We start from the raw sequence: 22,731 nt of genomic DNA, 5'->3' as shown, positions 1-22,731 counted from the left end.
CGTAACTTCGTTCGCGTGAAAACAGTTTGAATAATATTTCCCGTTTTTCTTTACTGCTCCGCCCCTATTAGCTGTAGGGAAATCGGACCAGTAGTTCAAACAAACAAAATCTTCAGCTTTATAATATTACAATATTAGTAAAGCCCGGCCGCCGAGCACGTAGAATTTCATCCAATGACCCCAAGCTACCCAACCTTATCGCTCACGCGTAATTATATTGTTGTCGCACTCGCACACTCACTGCGGCCGCCCGTCGCATAGTCACGACAGCAAGACATATAAATTACGCGTGAGCGATAACGGTGGGTAGCTTGGGGTCATTGGACGAAATTCTACGTGCTCGGCGACCGGACTATAGTAGATAGTATTTAAATCTAGTCACAAAATAAATGACATAATACGTAGTAAGTATTAAATTGTTTGAACGTGTCCCTTCACAATCTCTTGTCTCGGTCTCAGTCGGTCGCTTGCGAACGACCAAAAACGTTTAATCAACTGTTTTATTAATCTTTTTTAATTAACGCTTTGTGTTATTATCATGTCAGCCAGGCTGTATTGTAGTGGTCTCCTTCTGCGAAGAGGTGAGGTCTCCTTCTGCGAAGAGGTGATGCTGCAGAAGGAGACCGCGGAACGGGCTAGGGAAGTAGATCCCGAAGCCCACGCGCTCCGGTGCAGACGGCCGGGGGGAAGAAGGAGGAGATTCGTTCGCCTCCTTCCGCCTCCCTAGGTGAGACCAGTGGGTGTTAGGCCGGGGGCCCATCACCCACATTGCACGGTCCCACCCTGTCTGGGGGGGTCTCCCAGTGTACCGGCAGACCCCCTCTTTAGCGCGGGAGGCCCGGCAAAGGCTAGGCCATGCGTCGGCACGGCGTGGTCTGAATCTGTAGGACCCCACGTCGTGCCAGTAAAACGCAGAGGGTGCACCGCAGGTTTTTAGTGGGTATACTTGTCGGGTGACAGCCGCTATTGCTGCCATCCGACAAGGAAGTCCCACATAACCCGTCGCTTCCCCGGAGGCGGCGGGTATACGCAAAGTATTTTCCTGCGCAAAAAAAAAGGCTGTATTTGTAGTATCTACGCTCCGTGAAGGTCTAAGCCTAGTCGCAGACCACCGACTATTATTGACCGATAGTTGGGTCGGGCTGTTAATCAGTATGGAGATGTATGAAAGTGCGCACATTACACCGATTTGGTATCGGCCGATTCTTCATACTAGGGCACTATTATAAGTTGTGAGCCTCGACAACATAACGTGTTGTTAGACGACAACTGATACTTTTAATGAAAAGTTTGACATTTTTGACTACAACCTTATTCAAAACTTTTTATCATTTGAGCACGTTTTGTATTATTAACATTGAATTGAAAATTATCTTGACTACAAAAACATGGAATTGACTTGCGGAAATTTTCGCGCGAAGATTTATTGTGACTTTCGACGTGATTAATCAATACAAAACTGAAGCGGTCAGCTAAATTTCACTTTTTTTTTTATAATATCTTTGGACAATCTCACACAGCGCCATCTAGCCCCAAAGTAAGCAATTAATATGCTTGTGTTATGGGTGCTAGCTTAACGGATATACTACTTATATATTTTTTTTAAATACATACATATTATACATAGTAACACCCAGACCCGTCACAGAAATTAAAATTCATCATTTCAATTTCTGCCCGGCCGGGAATCGAACCCGGGACCTCTCGGCATAGTAGTCCGTTCTGAACCACTACACTAAACGGCCGGCGAATTTTTTGGCTTTTGGTGATAAAGATCTGTCCTTTACCATTGTAAAACGCTAGTTTAAGAAGTATAATATTGTACGTCATTGGCTCAGCAGTGAACTTTGCGAAAGTCGTCCAAAATGACTAATAGTGGCGGAAAACATTGATGTTGTCAGAAAAATGGAAGAGAAACCTCGTCATGTCATCATGTGATATATCGTAGGATTGAGATAATCCTAGGCATTAATTCCACTAGCAGTAATTAAATATTGTATGACCATATTATGGTTAATACGTTTTTTTCTCGCTGGATGTCACAAAATTTTTCAAACGCTAAATAGGACGCTTGTGTCGTTTAGTCCTTGGAAATGTTTGATAAATCCTACGTTTAAAAAGCTTTAAAAGCAGTTTTTAAAATTGTGACAGTTGACGAATTAAGGATCTATGCATAATGATCCTGAAAATTTGCTATCGACTATGGAGGTGTTTTAAGATGAACCAATTCCAACAAAAGTCCCATGCGCTCGGAACACTTTGAAACTTCGCATATTTTTCCGAAATATCGGATTATAATATGACAGAAGAAGAAGGCTCAAGGTCACCCAAAGAGCGATAGAGCGTGCTATGCTCGGAGTTTACCTGCGTGATCGAATCAGAAATGAGGAGATCCGTAGGAGAACCAGAGTGACTGACATAGCCCGCAGAATCGCTAAAATCAAGTGGCAGTGGGCGGGGCACATAGCTCGAAGAGCTGATGGCCGCTGGGGCAGGAAAGTTCTTGAGTGGCGACCACGAGCTGGAAGACGTAGCGTGGGCAGGCCTCCCACTAGGTGGACCGACGATCTGGTGAAGGTCGCGGGAAGTACCTGGATGCAAGCGGCGCAGGACCGGTCTTTGTGGAAATCCTTGGGGGAGGCCTTTGTCCAGCAGTGGACGTCTTTCGGCTGAAACGAACGAATATGACAGAAACGTCACTAGAGAAATTTAGAATGGTTAATTCTTAATAGTAAACAGCCACTTTTTTTCCAAAAGTCTTCAGTTTAATAAGGGAAACTGGCCAGCATAGTCGAATCGCCATTCGTGACGAAAATGTGAGCTTTTACACGTCTCGTCAAACAACTGACTATTTGAACACTCAAAATATGAAATAAACAGGTCCATCGCTACAAAATTCTTGCTTGGAATCTAAACACTTCTTTTGGTACCCATTATATTAAAATTAAATGCGTGAACAGCGATTTATGTAGCCAGAAGCAACTGTCGGTGCGGTCAAAAACCATGCTTTGGAGGTGCTTCAAGCTGAGTGGAAAAAATGCTATGAAAAGTGTTTCGGACACATTAAAAAGTACATAAATCATGAAAGACAATACCAATAAACGCAATAAATACCATTTCAATAATATACTACTTTGTTTTCATAGTTAGGCTCACAACTTAAATAGTGTCCCACGTACAAATTAGGATCGGGCCCAACTATCAGAGTAGGCGCACACCGTTGATTTTTCGTCGGCCGATAGTTTAGTCGGGCAGTTGATCAGTATGGGCATGTATGGGAGTGCGCACACTACGCCGATTCGATTTGGCCGATTCTTCATACAATTTAAAATCGGGCACAACTATCGGCCAACTAAAAATCAAAGGTGTGCGCCTACTCTCAGTCAACTTAAAGTCGGTGGTTTGCGCCTAGGCTGAAGCCTGAAGGCAATACACACACACACTTGTCACTATCTAATAACCACTGATTGCGTCAGCGATGGCGATCGACGCGCGTTCTGTCATTCGCCTATGCACGCAGTGATCGCCATCGCCGACGCGATCTGTACCTCTAGCATGAATAACTTTCGTCTTCGAATCGTTTGCGTATTCGACAAAATTCGATACTCAACCTTCGAATTAAACGATAACGTGACAATTTTGATTCTCAAAATAAGTTTCGTGCAACCATTTCTCATATTAAGTTCACTTGGCGCTGTTGTAGTTTTCGTACTAAATCTTTTGATGGCGATTCGAATACGCAAACGATTCGAACTCGAAAGTTTTCGTGCTAGCCGTACTGCACGCGTTAGTTTGGCTGAGCTTAAGATTAAATATCTTGACAACTTACAGAAGCTTCTATTTTTATCTATTTGCACTGATAAGGATAAGATTTCAGTGCTAGCCACGGTCAAATTATTGGGGGATTCCTCCACCAAACATTGCATAGTCGTGCCGTGATCAAATCGACTGATCTTTAAATTTATTGCTGCAGAAACGGCATTTGAGGTCGATGTGCTCTTCATTACTGTATAATTGCCTGAAACAAAAACCGATCAAGTGTGAGTCAGACTTGCTCACCAAGGGTTCCGTACAATTAAACGTAAAGTAAAAAATGTAAAGTCTTCAGCTGGGCTAGGATGCGGCTGCAAAAAATGTATTGAATATGCGCTTCTGTTGGACGCGCGCCGCCAAAAAATAGAAATAAACAACAGTTTTTCGTGTTATAATAAACAAGCCTCTAAAAACTAACAATTTTTTTGGAATTATGTTATACTAGCTTTCCGCCCGCGGCTTCGCCCGCGTGGAATTTTGTCTGTCACAGAAAAACTTTATCGCGCACGTCCCTGTTTCAAAAACCGGGATAAAAACTATCCTATGTCCTTTCCCGGGACTGAAACTATTCTGTTCTATGCCAAATTTCATTAAATCGGTTCAGTGGTTTAGGCATGAAAGAAAGACAGACAGACAGAGTTACTTTCGCATTTATAGGTAATATTAGTATAGATTGTTTCTCGTGAACTTTTAAGGAAAACTATAACGGTTTTAAGATAGATTAGTTAGTTTAAGAGTACAATTATTATCTGATAATAATCTAAGATACATACCCTTTTTCTGGTGCCACTTAATAATATGACCTGTAAAATTCACAGTTTCACACACTAACTCGACGTTATCGCCTTCTGTATAGTTTAAAAAAGATTCATTCCGAGTTAATTTTTTTTCGATTCTGTATAATACTGAAATAAAAAATCATAAGTTTTAGAAACTATAAAAAATCATAAGTTTTAGAAACTACTAGCTTTTTCCCGCGGCAAATGTGAAAGTTTGGAAGTCTGGATGTTTGTTACTCTTTCACGCAAAAACTGCTTAACGGATTTCGATGAAACTTTGCAGTATTATTGTTTATATCCCAGAATAACATAGGCTATAATTTATGACAATCTCTGACAAACTAAATTTCACGCGGATGAAGCCGCGGGCAAAAGCTATTTGTAATAAACGCGCCGGTATGCGTTTCAATGGAGAATGTTCACTAATTTTGTTTTTTAGCTTTCTGTATTCTCTGTTAAAAATAAAAAATACACGTGAAAGAAATATTTCGATACGTCAATTAGTTTCCAAGATATTAAATTTTAAAAGGTGCGGGCGGCGGCCGGCCCGCGCTCAATGCGCGTGACGTCATAAATATAATATTATGGTACTGGCTCTAAATTTGTATGGGTGGAATCACAGTATTATACAATGAGGAGAAATCTTGAATGCTGAATAAAATCCTCTTTCGGCACAGTCATGTAATTCGGATGACCATGCAATATTATGATTACATGGAGCTGATTTGATGATGGAACTGGAAGGTGGCCATAGGAACTCCGGAATAAAACGACTTAACTACATCGAATTTGGGCTCGTTCTTAAATTATTATTTATAGCTCGAATAATAGCATGCAAAACTCACCCTTTTTTTTATCTGATAGTCGTTCATCTTCTGATGGCAGTGGTTTTACTGAATTATTATTATCATTATTTGGTGCTGGAATTAATCACACTTAATACATGTATAGGTATAGTCTGGTCTGCGAGCACGTAGAATTTTGTCCAATAATCCCAAGCTACCCATCCTTATCGCTCGCGCGTAATTATGTTGCTGTCGCGCTCGCGCACTCACTGCAGGCGCCCGTCGCACAGTCGCGACAGTAATACATATAATTACGCGCGAGCGATAAGGATGGGTAGCTTGGGGTCATTGGACAAAATTCTACGTGCTCACAGACCGGGCTTTAATATAAAATGGTTTAAAGAAAGCACACACATCACATACTATAGAGTGTGTGAAGGTTGCCAAACCAAATGACCCTATTATCGAGAGAAAAAAGTATTTTTTACACTATACAGGGTGTTAGGTAAATGAGTATATGAGTCGACACTAGCCCATGTTAACATGGTCATTTATAAATGGTATGGTGAAGTCAGAAAATTGATATCTTCATTTTAATTATGTACTACTTGCGCCATAAGCTTGGAATGGTTTATTTCTCCAAGCTCCTATCTAAGCCAGTGGTTCTTAACCGGTGGTCCCTGGAGGCATTCCAAGTGGTCCTCGAAGACATCGTAATAAACAAGTGACGTGACGTGATGAGTCGAGTTGACACAACGCAAACAGCGCACAGTGGGCGAGAAATCGACCTCCCCTTTGACATAGGATTTTGAAAAAAAAAAGTCGTCCCTGACGAGACAGGAATTTGGTAAAATGGTCCCTCGTGACTTAAAGGTTAAGAAACACTTCTCTAAGCTATGCTAAAGTACCATGACGTGTGCTATAGCACCTAAGAAGAACTCGAACGCCCGTATGCACAAACGATGCTTGCTTAAGTGAAGCAGCAAATCGAACGCACAGCATTAAATAGAGCTCTATGATTGGTTCGTGTGTCACCCTGTGCGTCCACGCGCAATGTGAGACCTCATAGTAATATAATTTGTGAATACGGGCGTACTTAAGCTTTGCTCTAAGAACAAAGGAATTAATAATTTAAAGAAAAAACAGAAAGGAGTGAAAATACGTACCAGTGCTAATTGCACAGTTCGTAAAGTTTACCGTTTGCAGGCAACCTTTATTTGTTAAACAGGAATCATTGTAATCCCCTAAAAAAATAATTATAATGAGTAGGTACTATCGGCAACAGTGTTAACTGCCCATTGCCAGTCATGTCATCTCGTTCTATCGCAAAGAATCGCCATTTGATTGGAGCGAGAGCGAAAACGGAAATGGATAGTTAACAGTGTGGCCGTTTCAGTAGCGGCGTAAGGCCTCAGCCTCGAACTTAGCGGGCAGCGGGGCAGGAGCGGCGGCGGCGCGGCGCGGCAGCGGCAGGATCTTGTGCGTGAAATCAAATAGACCGGTTCTCGAAAACAGCGGCGCGGCAGCGGCGCCGGAGCGGGCAACGAGCGGGCAGCGGCGAAGGAGCGGGTAACGAGCGGGCAGCGCACTCCTTCTTTTGCCCACAATAAATCGAGCGTTAGGAATAAATTTGAATCGAAATAAAATTGTCGCCGTTGTTCAGACATTTCGTTTGCGAATAAAAACAAATATCTCGACAACACAACCCCGAACACAACACTTCGCCGCTAAAGCGCCGCGCGAGCTGCCCGCTTGTTTCGAGAACGGGTCTGCGTTGCCCGCCCCGCTCCCGCGCCGCCGCCGCCGCCGCCCCGCTGCCCGCTAAGTTCGAGGCTGGGGGAAAAAAATCATGATAATAGCCTACTTTTTATGAACTTTCAAGGAAAACTATAGAGGTTAAAATAGTAGTGACCGACCGAATATTCGTTTTCGTTTTCGTTTTCGGCCATTTTCGGCCAAAAAATGGACATTCGGCCATATTTTCGTTTTCGGCCAAAAACCAGCCGAAGCTTCGGCCAAACCGAATATCAGAAATACGTGAATAAGATGGTGACGTTTATCGTTCCGATATCTTCGGGAGTGAATCTGATGCACTCATGGTTCCAATCAGACTTGAACGGACGCGGTATTGTCACACTCTTTTGAAGTTTTGAAGTGAGGTTACATTGTAAAGGGTGTCCAGCGAAAATTTTCCAAGTTCAAAATTGAATACAAATAAAACCAAAGAGTTTTCATTAAGTTTAATTGTTTCAAAATAGAGTCTAATGCGGATTTGAAATACGCCATGAGTCACTGGTCGATGTGTCTTGCTTCACAGCAAGAAGGTGTCTCACCACACACGGAGAGTACCTCGATGGAGACACTGAGGACTATTTTTTCTAGCCGCCTCGGTCATCAGATCTCACACCATGCGACTTTTTCTTGTGGGGATATCTCAAGTCAAAAGTTTACAGCAAAACAATCCTTAAATAATTCAGGTTCTGTAAGAAAATATCCGCCGTGAAGTTGCAGGAAAATTATTAGCGCGATTTGCTCTCGCATAGTTGCGAATGTAAGGGTCCGGCTGTGAGAGTGCCTATAGTAAAACGGGCATCATTTAAAAGACATTGCCTATAAAAAAATAAATCCGCATTGTTAAACTCCAGTTTGCATTAGTAATAAATAATAAAAAAATCATTAATTTATTTGTATGAATCATTTTTGAAGTTGAAAAATTCCCACTGGACACCCTTTATTTCTTCTTCACTTCCCAATATTTCAATATACACCGGAAATAATTTATTCTACTAAGAATTCATAATTCAATTTTTTGTGTTTTAATGCCGGTTTTCTTTAATCAATCCTTATCAAAAACAACTGTCAAACATCATTATGTTGGTCAAAACATTAACGGTTTTCAAAGTTTTTACATAATTTCAGATTGAAATTTGAGAGTTGAAGGTCATTTTCGTTTTCGTTTTCGGCCGAAAATGAGACTGCAGCCGAAGCTTCGTTTTCGTTTCCGTTTTCGGCTGAAAATCCATATTCGGTCGGACACTATAAAATAGATGACTTAGTTTAAGAGTAATAGTCGTTTTATAAAATTTCATACCTAATAAAAATTCCTTAGAAGAAAATATTAAAAGTGACTTTAGATGAAGTAATTGCTTGCTTCTGAAATAGGTATATTGTGGTAACGAAGGACAATTACTAAACCCTACACTGCGCGTGCCACGACACGCACTTGGCCGGTTTTTTTACCCTTTGGGTACGGACCCCTAACAAAATATATAGGTATGTTACGGTAAATGTGATAAATTGAAAATTATGAATAATCGCCGGTTATTATGAATAATTACCGACAGTCGAGGTAAAAGTGATAAATTAATCACATTTATCAGTGATTACTTAATAATGCAACCTTAATACTAACAAATATCATAAAAGAGAACACCGGCTCGTGTACGGTGCTCGTGTACAGCCACACATTTTGAACGTTTTTATATCATAATAATATATTAGCTAATATAATTTCGCACAATGACTTTGGAATGTTTCTTGCGTAATATTACTTTGCCATAATGCCCATAACAAAAATTATTGTTTTGATTTAAAGTGAAAAATAGGTTAAGGTGCGGCGGGGGTGGCCCTTGGGCCACCCCTAAGCCGCCTATTTAGTTTTATACACACATAAATGATCTCATATTAATCACTTTTCTTTTACCAAATCATGAGGTAATTATTCATAATAACCGGCGATTATTCGTAATTTTCACATTAATTATCACATTTACCGTAACATATACAACGTGTCCCAAAATTCAAGGATAAGCCGACGCCGCAGGACGGACATAGTCATGACTACTTTAGGAAAAATAAGGAAAAAAATCTATCTCAATTATTTTTTTACTTACACAATAAATTATGAAATTCGACGAAAATTGACACCCCTTATGATATTTTACATTACCACGACCACAATTTTTCAAATATTCCTGTTTTTCTGTTTATATCGACAACTTAAGTAGTGCTGCTGTTCACCCCAACTCTTAAAACTCCCAGAATCCTTGCAGTTTTTACACAAAAGTTAATCAAAATATGTTATTTCCTTAAAATTTTCAACGATTTTTACTTTCACTCCACTTTGACTCATTGTTTTGTAAAAAAAAAGTATGAACACAACACTACTGCGGCAAGTTTTTTATAAAGTTGACGCAACTATCCAAGATTCCAAAATGGTATAATGCTCTAAGAAACCTAGTCGCAAAAAAGATATGCGTACCATTTTTACAAGCACTTCGCTTGTTAGTTAGTATGGGATAAATCTTGCAACTGAATTTAAAACCAGTTCTCCTTAACCAATTGAGCTAAAATTTGGTATACTTGTGTAAGTACGATGACAATGCAATATTATGGTACCATTGAGCTGGATGGAGTCTGGAGGTGGCCATAGGAACTCTTAACGAAACGGCGGAATTGCATCTAGTTTGGGTTCGTTGGACTTGTCTTTTAGAGCACTTTAGTGGAAAACCTTGGGGGAGGCCTTTGTCCAGCAGTGGACGTCATTTGGCTGAAAAGAAAGAAAGAAAGTGCTAGATGATGTCCAGGGTCCTGAATAATGAAGTCAAGAAGTGGCAGAAGCTGGCCATAGGAACTCCTAAACGAAACGTCGGAAGCTTATCGAGTTTGGGTTCGTTGGATTTGTCTTCCCGAGCACTTGGGCCATGAGATTGAGAAACAACTGAAAAGTTTAAAATAAAGTTGTAATAAAAAAAAACTTTTTTTAAAAACAAGCTTGACTTCGTTTGAAAATTATAACTGACTTCATCATCAGGACCCTGGACATCATCTAGCACTAAAGTGCTCGAAAAGACAAGTCCAACGAACCCAAACTAGATGCAATTCCGCCGTTTCGTTTAGAAGTTCCTATGGCCACCTCCAGTCTCCATTCAGCTTAATGGTACCATAATATTGCATTTTCATCGTACTTACATAAGTATACCAAATTTCAGCTCAATCGGTTGAGGAGAGCTGGTTTTGAATTCAGTTGCAAGATTTAACCCATACTAACTAACAAGCGAAGTGCTTGTAAAAATGGTACGCATATCTTTTTTGCGACTAGGTTTCTTAGAGTATTATACCATTTTGGAATCTTAGATAGGTAGTTGCGTCAACTTTATAAAAAACTTGCCGCAGTAGTGTTCATACTTATTTTTTTACAAAACGATGAGTCAAAGTGGAGTGAAAGTAAAAATCGTTTAAAATTTTAAGGAAATAACATATTTTGATTAACTTTTGTGTAAAAACTGCAAAGATTCTGGGGGTTTTGAGAGTTGGGGTGGACAGCAGCACTACTTAAGTTGCCGATACAAACAAAAAAACAGAAATATTTGAAAAATGGTAGTCGTGGTAATGTAAAATATCATAAGGGGTGTCAATTTTCGAAGAATTTCGTAATTTATTGTCTAACTTAAAAAATAATTGAGATATATTTTTTTCCTTATTTTTCCTAAAGTAGTCATGACTATGTCCATCCTGCGGCGCCGGCTTATCCTTGAATTTTGGGACACGTTGTATATGTCGTGGTCAACTAATTAGGGACAGATAGAATACTAAGCAATACTAAGTGTTCATATCCTATTATTGTGAGCTTCATTCAATATTACTGGCTGTTACTTTGTAAACATATTGACTATCAAGTACTCTATTTAACAGAATACAATAACAACAAAAAAACTTACTACTTTAGTAAAAAATCTTAATCAAATCAAATGAATCGTTAAGTATGGTACGGACGGTCTGGCCACCTAATTAGGGACGCTTAAGTTTTTCCTTCTAAATTAAAAAAAAATAAAAAGTAATAACTTTTATTCTGTTCATTTGTAATTTCGGCGTCAATTTGAAAAGCGATATTCTTATCTTGCGAGTTAAAAACTTATCAAACTATTAAAGGTAATGGGCTGAAAGAAAAGCAACAATGCGCTAAGTTATAATCAATCTTTATCAGTGTGGATGGCCATACCGGTAAATTTCAGATCATCTGAAATGTTCCAAAAACATGAATCTACAATGCAAAAAGGCTCAGTTCGGCTGCTTTTGCAGTGAGAAAGATAAGGCAATTAACTGACATTGAAACGGCAAGGCTAGTATATTTTAGCTATTTTCATAGTATAATGTCATACGGCATATTGTTGTGGGGCTCAGCCGCGGACATTGAAACTGTGTTTGTTCTGCAGAAGAGAGCAGTGCGGGCCATTTATAACCTTGGACCCCGATTTTCCTTGAAAGATTTTTTTAAGGAAATTAACATACTGACAGTAGCTTCACAGTTCATTTATGAAAACCTTTTATATGTCCGCAAAAATATAGAGCAATTCACGAAAAAGAGCGATTTGCATAACTTTAATACAAGAAACAAAAATAAACTTGCCGTTCCAAATTTCAGATTGCATAAGATTGGTAATTCATTTATGGGAAAATGTATTAAATTCTTTAATAAATTACCACAAACTGTTGTAGAACTACCCATTCATAAATTCAAAGCACATATTAAAAGTACCTTAATGAAAAAGGGCTACTATAAAGTCGATGATTATTTAAAAGATAAAAATGTTTGGGATACTTTACTGCCTAGCTCGCATAAATAAATATTTATAACTTTGTACATTTTAAAGCATGTAAACCTTTGAAAAAGAGGCTGACAATAGTGACTGAGTTTCTTGCGCTGCTTCTTCTCAGCACTGGCCCATTTATTGTCCTGAAGCAGTGGTAGGGTTAATACTGGGACGTGTAAAAGTGCTTTTTTAAGCCTATTTACAGAAATAAATGAGTTTTTTTTTTTTTTAGTGGCTTATTTCAAAATCATGAAACCACAGAAAATATGCCTAGAAGGAAGAGGCCAATAAAAACAACCCCACACGATGATCGCAGAATGGTCACTCTCGCAAAGAGAGACCCCTTTAAGGGTTTCGTTCTGATCAAGAGCGAGATTTTTGGACCAGAACCGACTGCTGGAGTATCTGCGAGGACCGTCAGAAGGTGACTGGTGGAGGCAAAGCTTGTAGGAAGAGTTCCTCGAAAAGTTCCACTACTGAAGTTGGAACACAAAGAAGCAAGATTGGCGTTTGCAAGAAAGTATGGACATTAGGCTTTTGCTCAGTGGATAAATGTGCTGTTTTCTGATGAGATCAAGATAAATCTTATTTCATCCGATGACAGACAATACGTGCGACGACCTGTAAAGTCCGAAATGATACCAAAGTAAACGAAGAAGCAGGTGAAACATACAGGCGTCAATATAAAAATCTGGGGCTGTTTTTCTGGACATAGAGTGTAACCTATAAAAACAACTGAAGTAAAACTTGAGCAATTCCAATACAAATAAATCTTGGAGAAAACGATGCTATCGTATGCTGAAGAAGTCTTACCAGTCTCATGAACATTTCAACAAGATAACGACCCAAAACATACCGCGTACTCTGTTTAATCGTTCCTAGCGCAACAGTCAGTGACGGTACTAGATTGGCCCGAAAACAACTCAGACTTAAGCCCTATAGAGCTTATGGTATGAAACGAAGGAAAAAGTTGCAGCTCAACGTACTGGCACTAAAAATCAGCTTTTCGTGGCATTTAATGGTGTTTGGAATAATATTTCTTTAGAAACCTGTAATGATTTGATTGCATCCATGCCGCGCCGATGTCAAATGGTTATAACTAACAAAACCAACCATATTGGTTATAAAAATACGTTTGATGATTTTGTTTTGTATTCTATATTTATTAATGAAAACTTTTTATGTAATAAACACTTAAATAATTTCCAATTTATTTACATTTACAGTGAAAGTGTTACGTGTCCCTAATTAGTTGTCCATCCCTAGGTCAATAAATTGGAAATGATTTATTTATTTTAAAAATATTGATCGCAACTAGCTAGTTTCTTTTCTGGTCTTTAAATATTTAGAATACTAGCCAAATTACTTGTTATTAATAGGCACATGCTACAAAGCCTCGTAAAGATTATTTTTTTCGGACAGGAGGTCTTGTTATACATAATAATAAATGTTACTTACTTGGAAATTCGTCACGTTCCAGTTGTATAACTGTTTTGTTACATCCATAATATGAATTGTAAATTAATTTAATATCTATTGAAAAATTGTCAATGGTTTTGTTTAAATCCGCAACATATATTTCCCATGATACTGATAGTTTACTTGTATTGGTTATTTTTCCAGTTGTTGAAGAAATGTAAGGTGATTCAGCTGTAATGTAAGAATGGGAACTATTATTATTTCTTTATTAATTTATATGTCCATGAAAATAAATATAAGTGGTTGTTTTCCCGCGGCAGAATTATTTACCTTTAGTACCTAGTACTATCGAATCGTGCGAGTTCGAATATTTGAAAAAAAAAAAAAGGTTTTTATCTAATCAAAAAAATATCATCAACTCGAACTCACTCACTTGTACAAAAAGTGACGTATTTGGATACTACCTGCCTCACGAAATCAATATTTAAATTAAAAGAAGCTCTCGCACTAAGTAATACCATAATACCTACAGTACCTCTATTACGAAAAACTTTCGAGTTCGTTTCGTTTGCGTATTCAAAGTGCCATCGAAAAATTTTGTATAAAAAATTAAACAGCGCCCCCTATATTATAGCCGCCCTAGGGGACGCTGTTTAATTTTTCATACAAAATTTTTCGATGGCACTTTGAATACGCAAACGAAACGAACTCGAAAGTTTTTCGTAATAGAGGTACAGCATAAACTGAATCGCACACGCTCCGTACAGGCAATTTTTTTATTTAAATTAAAAAAAACTTCCTAAATCTATTGTACTAGTAAGATAGAATCATTTTACTGCGGGAAAACAACCACTAAAATTTTTTTTTATTTCTTACTTAATTTTTTTTTACAATGTAGGTTACAAAAAAAAACTTAATAAAAAAAAACTTAAAACTAGTTTATCCGCTGGCAGCGAAGCAGGGCGGCCCAAGCTACCGGTGGTCAGGGTCACAGGCTGAGGAACCTCCGGACAATGCGTGCCGTGCTGAGGATCACCGTATTTTGTATCTGACCCTTGAGTCAACCATCTAGCGAGAGCTTCTTTAGATGTTGGTCGAAGCTCTTCGTTATTTATTATTATTATTACACTCGACACTGTGGGGCACACCAACACTGAAAATCAGTGACGTGGGCTTCCTCATCGTGGGCCACGCCCACGACACGGCATATGCTGAGTGGATTCTCATTGCGATGGGCATCGCTGTTGCGACAAATACACCACTACATTTTTATCACCGAAAAATTTTTAACAGGTTATGTAGAAATGTGTGAAAAATATTAAGTAAAAAAACATTTTTTTTTTCATTAAGTTTTTTTTATTTTTATTCTTTAGTCCATATTTTACGCGTCACAGCTAGGGCACTCCGAGTAGTTGTAGAAGAATAACAGTGCTGTTGGAACAATAAACCTTAAGGCGATTAGTGTCCTCAATCCGCGCCAAATGGGCATTTTGTAAAGCCTACTCCTCTTTTACTGCTGGACAGAAATAGTTGAAAAAAATATATGTTATACAACAGTTCAAGGACTACATTTGTGACGTTTGAATTTTCGCTACGTCGCTTTGTTTTGGATTAAAAAAATAAATACGGGACATCGATTTTTTACTTAAATTCCCTACTCCTCCAAAACGGCTATGTTAATTTAAAAGATTTTTGCACGAATAGATTGGGAATTCTTTAATCTTTAAATGACACGTTGCGTTTTTCAATCGAACATTACTTTCATTCATAAATTTTACTTTTGATAAATTCCGAACGTTTTGCTGTTGAGGGGGCCTTCGCGGGGTGCGGGCGGCAGTCGGCCGCTGGCCTTCAGACGGGGAGGTTGTGTCACTCGCTACAAACTGACATTAGCGATCAAAATGAATTTTTTCTTTGGCTAAGTTGCACCACCTGACGTGACCTAACTTTGACCGTAGCTTTGGCGATAACCGGTGTTTTTTGTATGGAGTTAGACAGACTTTTGACGCTTGTCAAAGTTGAAGTAAGATGGTGCAACCCAGCTTTTGTTCGACAATAGATTTTATGTCAGAATTGTTCATAGAGTACGTGCAGTCAGACGATACGATTGAATTATGACGCGCTCAGACGCTATTTTCTACCTGAATAGAATCTATTAGTGTAAAAAAACTATAATTGACTCCAAAACAACTGCACTAGATAAATACAAGTAGAAAATTTATTACGTTATTTATTTACTAGGCCTTTGCAATCAGTATCCAAATTAGGAGCTAGTCAGAATCTGTAACTTAATCGATTTACGTGAAGAAAACAATTTATATTTTTCATACTTATTAGAATTAGATTTTAAACATGTTTCTTCGCGAAAATACCACAATTAAAAATAACACCTGTAACGCCCCTGGGTCTGCGGGTGTCTATGGGTGACGGTAATCATTTACCAACAGCTGATCCGTTTGCTCGTTTGCCTCCTGTCACATTAAAAAAAATTAAGATAAAGTGGTATTGAATTGTTCTATAGAGCTTATTAAAAATTTGGATACTGATTACAAAATTAGCCATTTTCGGAGTCGGTGTCGGTGTCCTACCTTTTGGTGATTCGTTTTGGAGTTGGTTTTAATTTTTAGTGAAATTAATCTATTTCATGCCTTTAGTAGACTATAGGTACCCAGTAGACCTTGTTGTTGCCACTGAAGGTGCATAGGTACTCAGTACAATACCATATTTTTCATGTTAAGTGCAAATAAACTTCCCTAAATTACCAAACCATGAAACCTATATTATTAAAAAGTTTCGCAGATAAAAACTGAAATCCTCTTATAAGGTGATGAATTTTAAGAGCATGTCATGAAACCAAAATTATTAGCATACAAGAGCTTGTTTTAAAAAAAATCTTTTTATTTATGATGGGGAATTTACTGCGGCGTAGTAGCAGAGATTTTCCGTTTGTAGATCGTAATAATTTCGAAGAATAGGGATGTTTCGTGGATAAAGCAAGAAAGTAGCAAGAGTTTGAATAAGACCGTCGGTGAACTTACCAAAAAAAAAAACTCTAAATGTATTTTTCACTTTTTTAAACTTATGAAAATTTAAAGAGATGAAGCGCACCAAAGTTCAGAAGATGAGGCACATGACGTCAAGGCATGCTTAAAAATGTGGCGATTTGTGTCGTCACGCGGAATTTCATCGCATCATTATCTTCGTAATTACTTGTTTAATTGAAAAATAAAAATATCCTGTGTCCAATATTTTTTGATAATGTAAAATTGACGGACCAAAAGTCTTTTTTAAAGAAACTAGCATATTCCTATGGCCACATTCCAGCTCCATCATCAGACCCTGCAGTTTCCCTTAGAGAATTGAAGACTCATGATTTTCAAAGTAGCGTACCTACTTACATAACATTAGGTACTTGCTTATACAGGGTTTGTTATCTAGCCTAGTTGTCGTCAGGAAGTTGGTCTAACTAATTCAGCTTGCAAGTCTTGCAACTAATTCAGCTTGCAAGATTCCACCCGAACAAACATTTATGTAATTACCTACATACATCATAAATTGCAAGCTAAATAAAAGCTTGTAATAAAGTCGGGTTTGTTCAAATTTCGAGAACGACTGAACCGACAAAAGCATTAGAAAATTTACGAAAAATAAAATAAAATTTTATCCCGTACAAAATGTTCATGGATTTTGTTATTTTTATTAAATACCTTTACGCCTGAGTTAAATGAGACCGACATCAAGGTTCATCAATTTAAGTTTAAAATAATAGGCAGTAATGTATGAAGAAAGAGCTTCTATTCTGTATCTACCTATGCCCGTGTATTTTTGATCGGTGTCAAATCGGAGTTTTTGGTGCGGGGTATATACGCGGGTGTTGCTCGCGGCGTGAAGGTCAAACGCCCAAGGTCATTGAGGACTCTAATCGCCTTAATTGCGACGATGATCGATCGATCGTGTACAGAAATACGCGTGTGCTCACAGGCGCGTGGCCGCCCTGACTTATTTGTAGAGATGAGACGTATTTACTAGAACTAATCCACACACTAGGTATTTTACAGTACCTACTAGGCGGCACCTATTCCAATTTTTAAATACTTGATCCACCTAGTATTTTATAAATTACACGATTTCCGACCCTATCGTCAAAGTAATAGAGGTTATTATTGCGTAATCCGTAGTCGTGTATTACGCGCACCTAGTATTTATCGCTAAGCTTATGTGCGAACGTAGAGATTCACTCCGTCTCTGTCTGACCAAACAAATTTGAGCGCGACGAAGCAAACGCACACACACGTAGTCAAACCATATTCATGTAAATAAGAAAAAATATGTAAATATTTTTATGAAATTGATATCTTTTAAATACGCCAACTTTTAAGTTGACATTTCTAAGCCTGTTGAAGTATGAAGGGAGGAATTATTATTGAATTTCAAATTGCATTATTCATACTACGGTTGTATCTTTTAAAAAAAAAATGTATTTTAAGGTCATAATTACGTGGATTAGTCCGCACTAGTCGCGTCAAGTATGCTAAATTACTACGTACTAGGTGGAATAGGTATTTGGATCGAGTATTAATAAATACTAGGAATACATAGGTGCACCTAGTATCTTTACCTAGTATAACTAACGTGACCATTTATTTTTTGTGCCAGAGCGGGACAACTGAGGAATAGTTCTAAAAAAAAAACCTGCGGAATTATTTAAATAAAACGAAACAAAGTTTTGGGAGTTTTACAAGTTTATAGAAGATTGAATAACACAAATCAAAGCACTAAACACAAAACAGTTATGTAGTGGGGTGACTTCTATCTAAGTCGTATTTTTGTATTTTTCGGCGGAACAAATTTGTTTTATAATATCGTATTTTGTTTTTAGATAACTATGGAACTGCATGATTTATTTATACGTATTATATATTCGTAATCAACATAGCTTTCATTACTGCTACACTTAGCTGGGTTTTATCACTCGTCCACATTTTGTTCATTTGAGAAAAAACTCTTTCGATTGGTGCGTTACTTCCTGGCAGACACATAACGTACTCGGTACTCGATAAGTATGGAAAAGTTTGTTACATCAAGAGTTTTGGTACGAAAGTGCTGGAATAATCGAGCCAACGGTTTTCAGTAGAAACATTCTCGACATTCCAGCCAGAGATCTTTTCATCTGTTACAAAGTTAGAAATAAGTGCAAACTCGTCAAAGACTTTCGTATCTTGACCGCTGCTAATAAACTCTTGCGTGATCAGTAAATCCAGCACTTTTTGTACCTCTTCCCTGTGTCGCTCGCGCTATTGTTACATTTAAAAACGATAGATGCATTCTTAAAGCTAAAGCGGGACGTTTTTGCTCTTGCGGGGGACAGCGGGACAGACAGTCTGAAAGCGGGACAGTCCCGCCCAAAGCGGGACGTATGGTCACGTTAAGTATAACCCATCTCTACTGATTTGCAACTTGAAGTTGTCGCGCGCTGTAGGTAATTATCTCGGCCGGCATAGGCGAGTGATGGAAGCCTGGCTATAGTCTGGTCCGGGAGCACGTAGAAATTAAATTTGTCCAATGACCCCAAGCTACCCATCCTTATCGCTCGCGCGTAATTATGTTGCTGTCGCGCTTGCACACTCACTGCGGGCGCCCGTCCCACACCCCCACAGTCACGACAGCAATATAATTACTAGAGATGAAACGGATATCCGGCAACTATCCGGTAGGCCGGATATCCGGCCTAAATTTACTATCCGGCCGGATACCGGATAGTAGCTCACTATCCGGCCGGATACCGGATATTAAAAAATAGTAGTATATTAGCACTTAATACATTGAAATAAGATGCCACAGTAATACAGTATGAAGATTGATGTGCTGTCTGTACAAGATTTCAAATATTGAAATTTAAATTCATTTGATATGACTCATATTTGGGGAATCATGAGTAAAATCTTATTTTAAAAAGAATGCCAACGATTTCAAAGTCACCCTGTATAATGCAGTTTAGTCAGATTACGCAGCAAGTAAACTAATTGAATTTTCGCTATTCAATCACATACTCACGATGGCAACCGAAATCGCCCGAATTGATCTGCCCCTTAGACTAGTGGCAAAATCTGACATTCTATTCGAACGAATTCGATTTTCGAAAAGTGTGACTTGTCTTGTCTACTAGACCCACTGATCGCGTTAGAAGCACCTGTGCGGCGCTAAACTCGTTACGACATGCAACATGACAATGGGACAACTATCCGGCCGCCGGATATCCGGCTATCCGGCCTAGCAGCTCGCCGGATATCCAGTATCCGGTATCCGGCCAAACAACTATCCGTTTCATCTCTAATAATTACGCGCGAGCAATAAGGATGGGTAGCTTGGGGTCATTGGACAAAATTCTACGTGCTCGCGGACCAGACTATAGGTACGTCCCCTAATCAGCGCGAGTTTCAGCAGAGGCCGCTAAGCACAAAAATAGAAATTATACTTACGTAACAGGTAAATTACATACTCCGTTGCATTACCAAAGTTTGTTAGGATAAAATTAATTTTTATTTTATAATCTCTATCCTTGAAGCGCACTTTTTGGGCATCTGCGAAAAACAAAATTATTTGAAAACTAGCTGGCCCAAACTTCGTAACAATGGTAAACTCTATTAAAAAACTCTACTATAGGTACTAATATTTTAAATCTATACTACTAATATTATAAAGCTGCAGAGTTTGTTTGTTTGTTTACTTGACGCGCTAATCTTAGGAACTACTGAGGGTTGAGTGTGAGTTTTCATCAACGTCCTCACTAGTGAGCGCGTTAAAAATATGTATGAAAATTTTAGTTCTTGAACGTTTCTGCTAGGGGCGCTGTACAATCCGTCATACATTTAAACAGGGTTCCAAATTATCAAGATAATTACGCTTCATGATAATTATCGGATAATTATCAACAGTATAAGATATATTTAATTTTGTCTTATAGTTTCATAAAAAATCTAATGTTACATCGTTTCAAGTCAAGTTATTTCTTGCGAATGTTGTGTATGATATTGATGATATCGACACATGATCCCAAAATCCTTGAGTTGAAATTCAAATAAAACTCCAATCTCAGAACGGATGCGATTTAATGTTTGTAAGAAAGGTATAAGTAGTTTGGAAAAAAACACAACGCTTTGCGCGATCTAAAGACGTACAGCGCCATCTATTGGCAACCTTTTGAACTTAACTAATGTGGTGTACTTTTACAATTTGGTAATTATTTTTTATTACAAACATTATGTTTATTATTATTGTATGAATTTAATTATGTACTTGATTTATTTATTTGTTATTTAATAGATTTTACATGTTGCTTTAAGTTTTTGGTAGCTGATTGTAGTCAAGTTATCCACACAATTATCCATCGCTAGTCGCATAAAGCGTGGAAAATATAAATATATGTTGACGCTAGATAACGATGATCGTTGTGTGGCTAAATAGATAGGTTTTACAACTATCTATGTTGATTAATGTGGAGAACCGAAACCGCAACTTCGGAAAAACACGTTCGATAACTTCGTTAATAGTTAAATAATTAAATAGTTCACTTTTACGAGCACATTTTTTTGTTATTATCAACCGATAATATAATTATCCATATAAATATCCATGATAATTATCGTGATCATAACAGATGGATCATTGATAATTATCCTTTCGAACCCTGCATTTTAATGACCCTTTTTTACGCGCTCACTAGTGCCGACGTTTGCAGTGTGCAATTTTTTTGTTTAATCTTATTGGTTAAACAAAAAAATTGCTATAACAAAAGATAGGTAATAGTTTTTTTTAACGGATAAAAAACTACAAACAATTGGTTAGTTGTTTTAAGTATAATGCATGCAAAGCTGTGTGTTAAAATAAATTTTATTTTTATTTTTCACCAAATACAAATTGTTATTACAAATTAATGACAATATTTGTTGGCGCTGTTTAGGTGAACTGAAGCCTAAACTAGGATAATCCTATGTTTCAGGACAAAGATAAATTTATAAACTTAAATAATCAATTTTTCGAGTTTTTTTTTCTCATTTTAGATAATAAAGTAGGTTTATTAATAATTAATTCAATCGGATTTTGAAAGTTCTTTTGCACCTAGGTAATACTTAATCCATTCCAAAAACACTTTTCACTTACCGTCTACTCTGTAGTCTACATTATTGCTGTGTGCAGGTGCTACTTTGTTCGTAGGCTCATTTTTCTTTTCTTTTAAAATGAAAAATGGATTAAATTAAGCTTAGCGTAGGTTTTTTTATTTTTAACCAAATAACAAGTAGAATAAATACTACTTCACAACAACACTTGCATTACTACAGCTCAAAAACAAGCAATACCTAGCTCCTAAACTTGATTCACAATGGATCAAGTCTGAAAATGGTTTTTATTTTTCAAACTGTTAGATTGAATTACCTGACCACAACCGTGAAACTTGACACAAAAACAGTTTGACTTGACCAATTGTGAACCACAGTCATTTGCTTACAGAAATCACACACACTGATACGAAAATAAAATCACTCACCTGTGGAAGTGAAACAAGAAAATACGCACATTGATAATAATATTTTGATCCAAAAAGCGGACACAATGATAAAAGAACTTAGCCGCATAATTTTATTAGAAAACATCTCAAATTTGTGCCATCACGGAAACTTTTGCACTATCCGTGGCATTTATGACATACATCGCACGCATCGGTACTCAAACTTGTTGAGCTGAAATTTTTACCTCAAGCCCGGTCGCCGAGCACGTAGAATTTGGTCTAATGACCCCAAGCTACCCATCCTTATCGTTCGCGCGTAATTATGTTGCTGTCGCGCTCGCACACTCACTGCGGCCGCTCGTAATCAGAAGCAAGTTACTAACAAAGGAGTAAGTAACTAGTTTTTACTAGTCTGAATTTTTTTTTTTTTTTTTCACCGAAGTCTAAATTTTAATATGCTGGGGGCACCCTCTTTAAACTTAAATATTTTGCAAACGGATCCCTAAATGGTAAAATAGTCTTAGAAACCCCTAAGCCATTTTAAAAGACCTATCCAATGATACCCCACTCGATGGGGTAGAAGATGAAAAACTAATCATCCCCACTTTACACATAAATGTAGGGGATTTATTTTCAAAATTTGATTATACTGTTTTGTCGGCGTGATTAATATACATACCTCCACAAAATTACAGCTCTCTAGTGCCAATAGTTTCTAAGCAAAACCTCGGACATACAGACAGACATATCGAAACTATAAGGGTTCCTTGTCAAAAATTAAAATGCCCTCAAAAACGTTCCCGTCAAAACGAATATTTTTGACGAAAACTAAAAAT

General features: G+C 37.8%; 1 protein-coding gene across 1 annotated transcript in view; it reads right to left on the bottom strand.

Moving 5' to 3' along the window:
• The window catches only part of LOC135085796 (uncharacterized), a 28,488-nt gene extending 6,375 nt beyond the window's left edge, over positions 1–22,113 (bottom strand). Inside the window, exons 1-8 of the mRNA XM_063980600.1 lie at positions 21,935–22,113; positions 21,550–21,618; positions 19,869–19,970; positions 13,429–13,620; positions 6,544–6,621; positions 5,438–5,512; positions 4,587–4,718; positions 3,830–4,018 (exon numbers count right to left, since the gene is read on the bottom strand). Of these exons, the coding sequence (XP_063836670.1) occupies positions 3,830–4,018; positions 4,587–4,718; positions 5,438–5,512; positions 6,544–6,621; positions 13,429–13,620; positions 19,869–19,970; positions 21,550–21,618; positions 21,935–22,040 (943 nt within the window). The 5' untranslated portion in view covers positions 22,041–22,113. The remainder of the gene's footprint in view (positions 1–3,829; positions 4,019–4,586; positions 4,719–5,437; positions 5,513–6,543; positions 6,622–13,428; positions 13,621–19,868; positions 19,971–21,549; positions 21,619–21,934) is intronic.
• Positions 22,114–22,731: the final 618 nt, after the last annotated feature.

The sequence above is a fragment of the Ostrinia nubilalis genome, chromosome 29, assembly GCF_963855985.1.
Source record: "Ostrinia nubilalis chromosome 29, ilOstNubi1.1, whole genome shotgun sequence".
In the NCBI taxonomy this organism is placed as follows: domain Eukaryota; kingdom Metazoa; phylum Arthropoda; class Insecta; order Lepidoptera; family Crambidae; genus Ostrinia; species Ostrinia nubilalis.
Note: the sequence above shows the minus strand (reverse complement) of the source record. Positions and strands in the feature narration are given on the sequence as shown.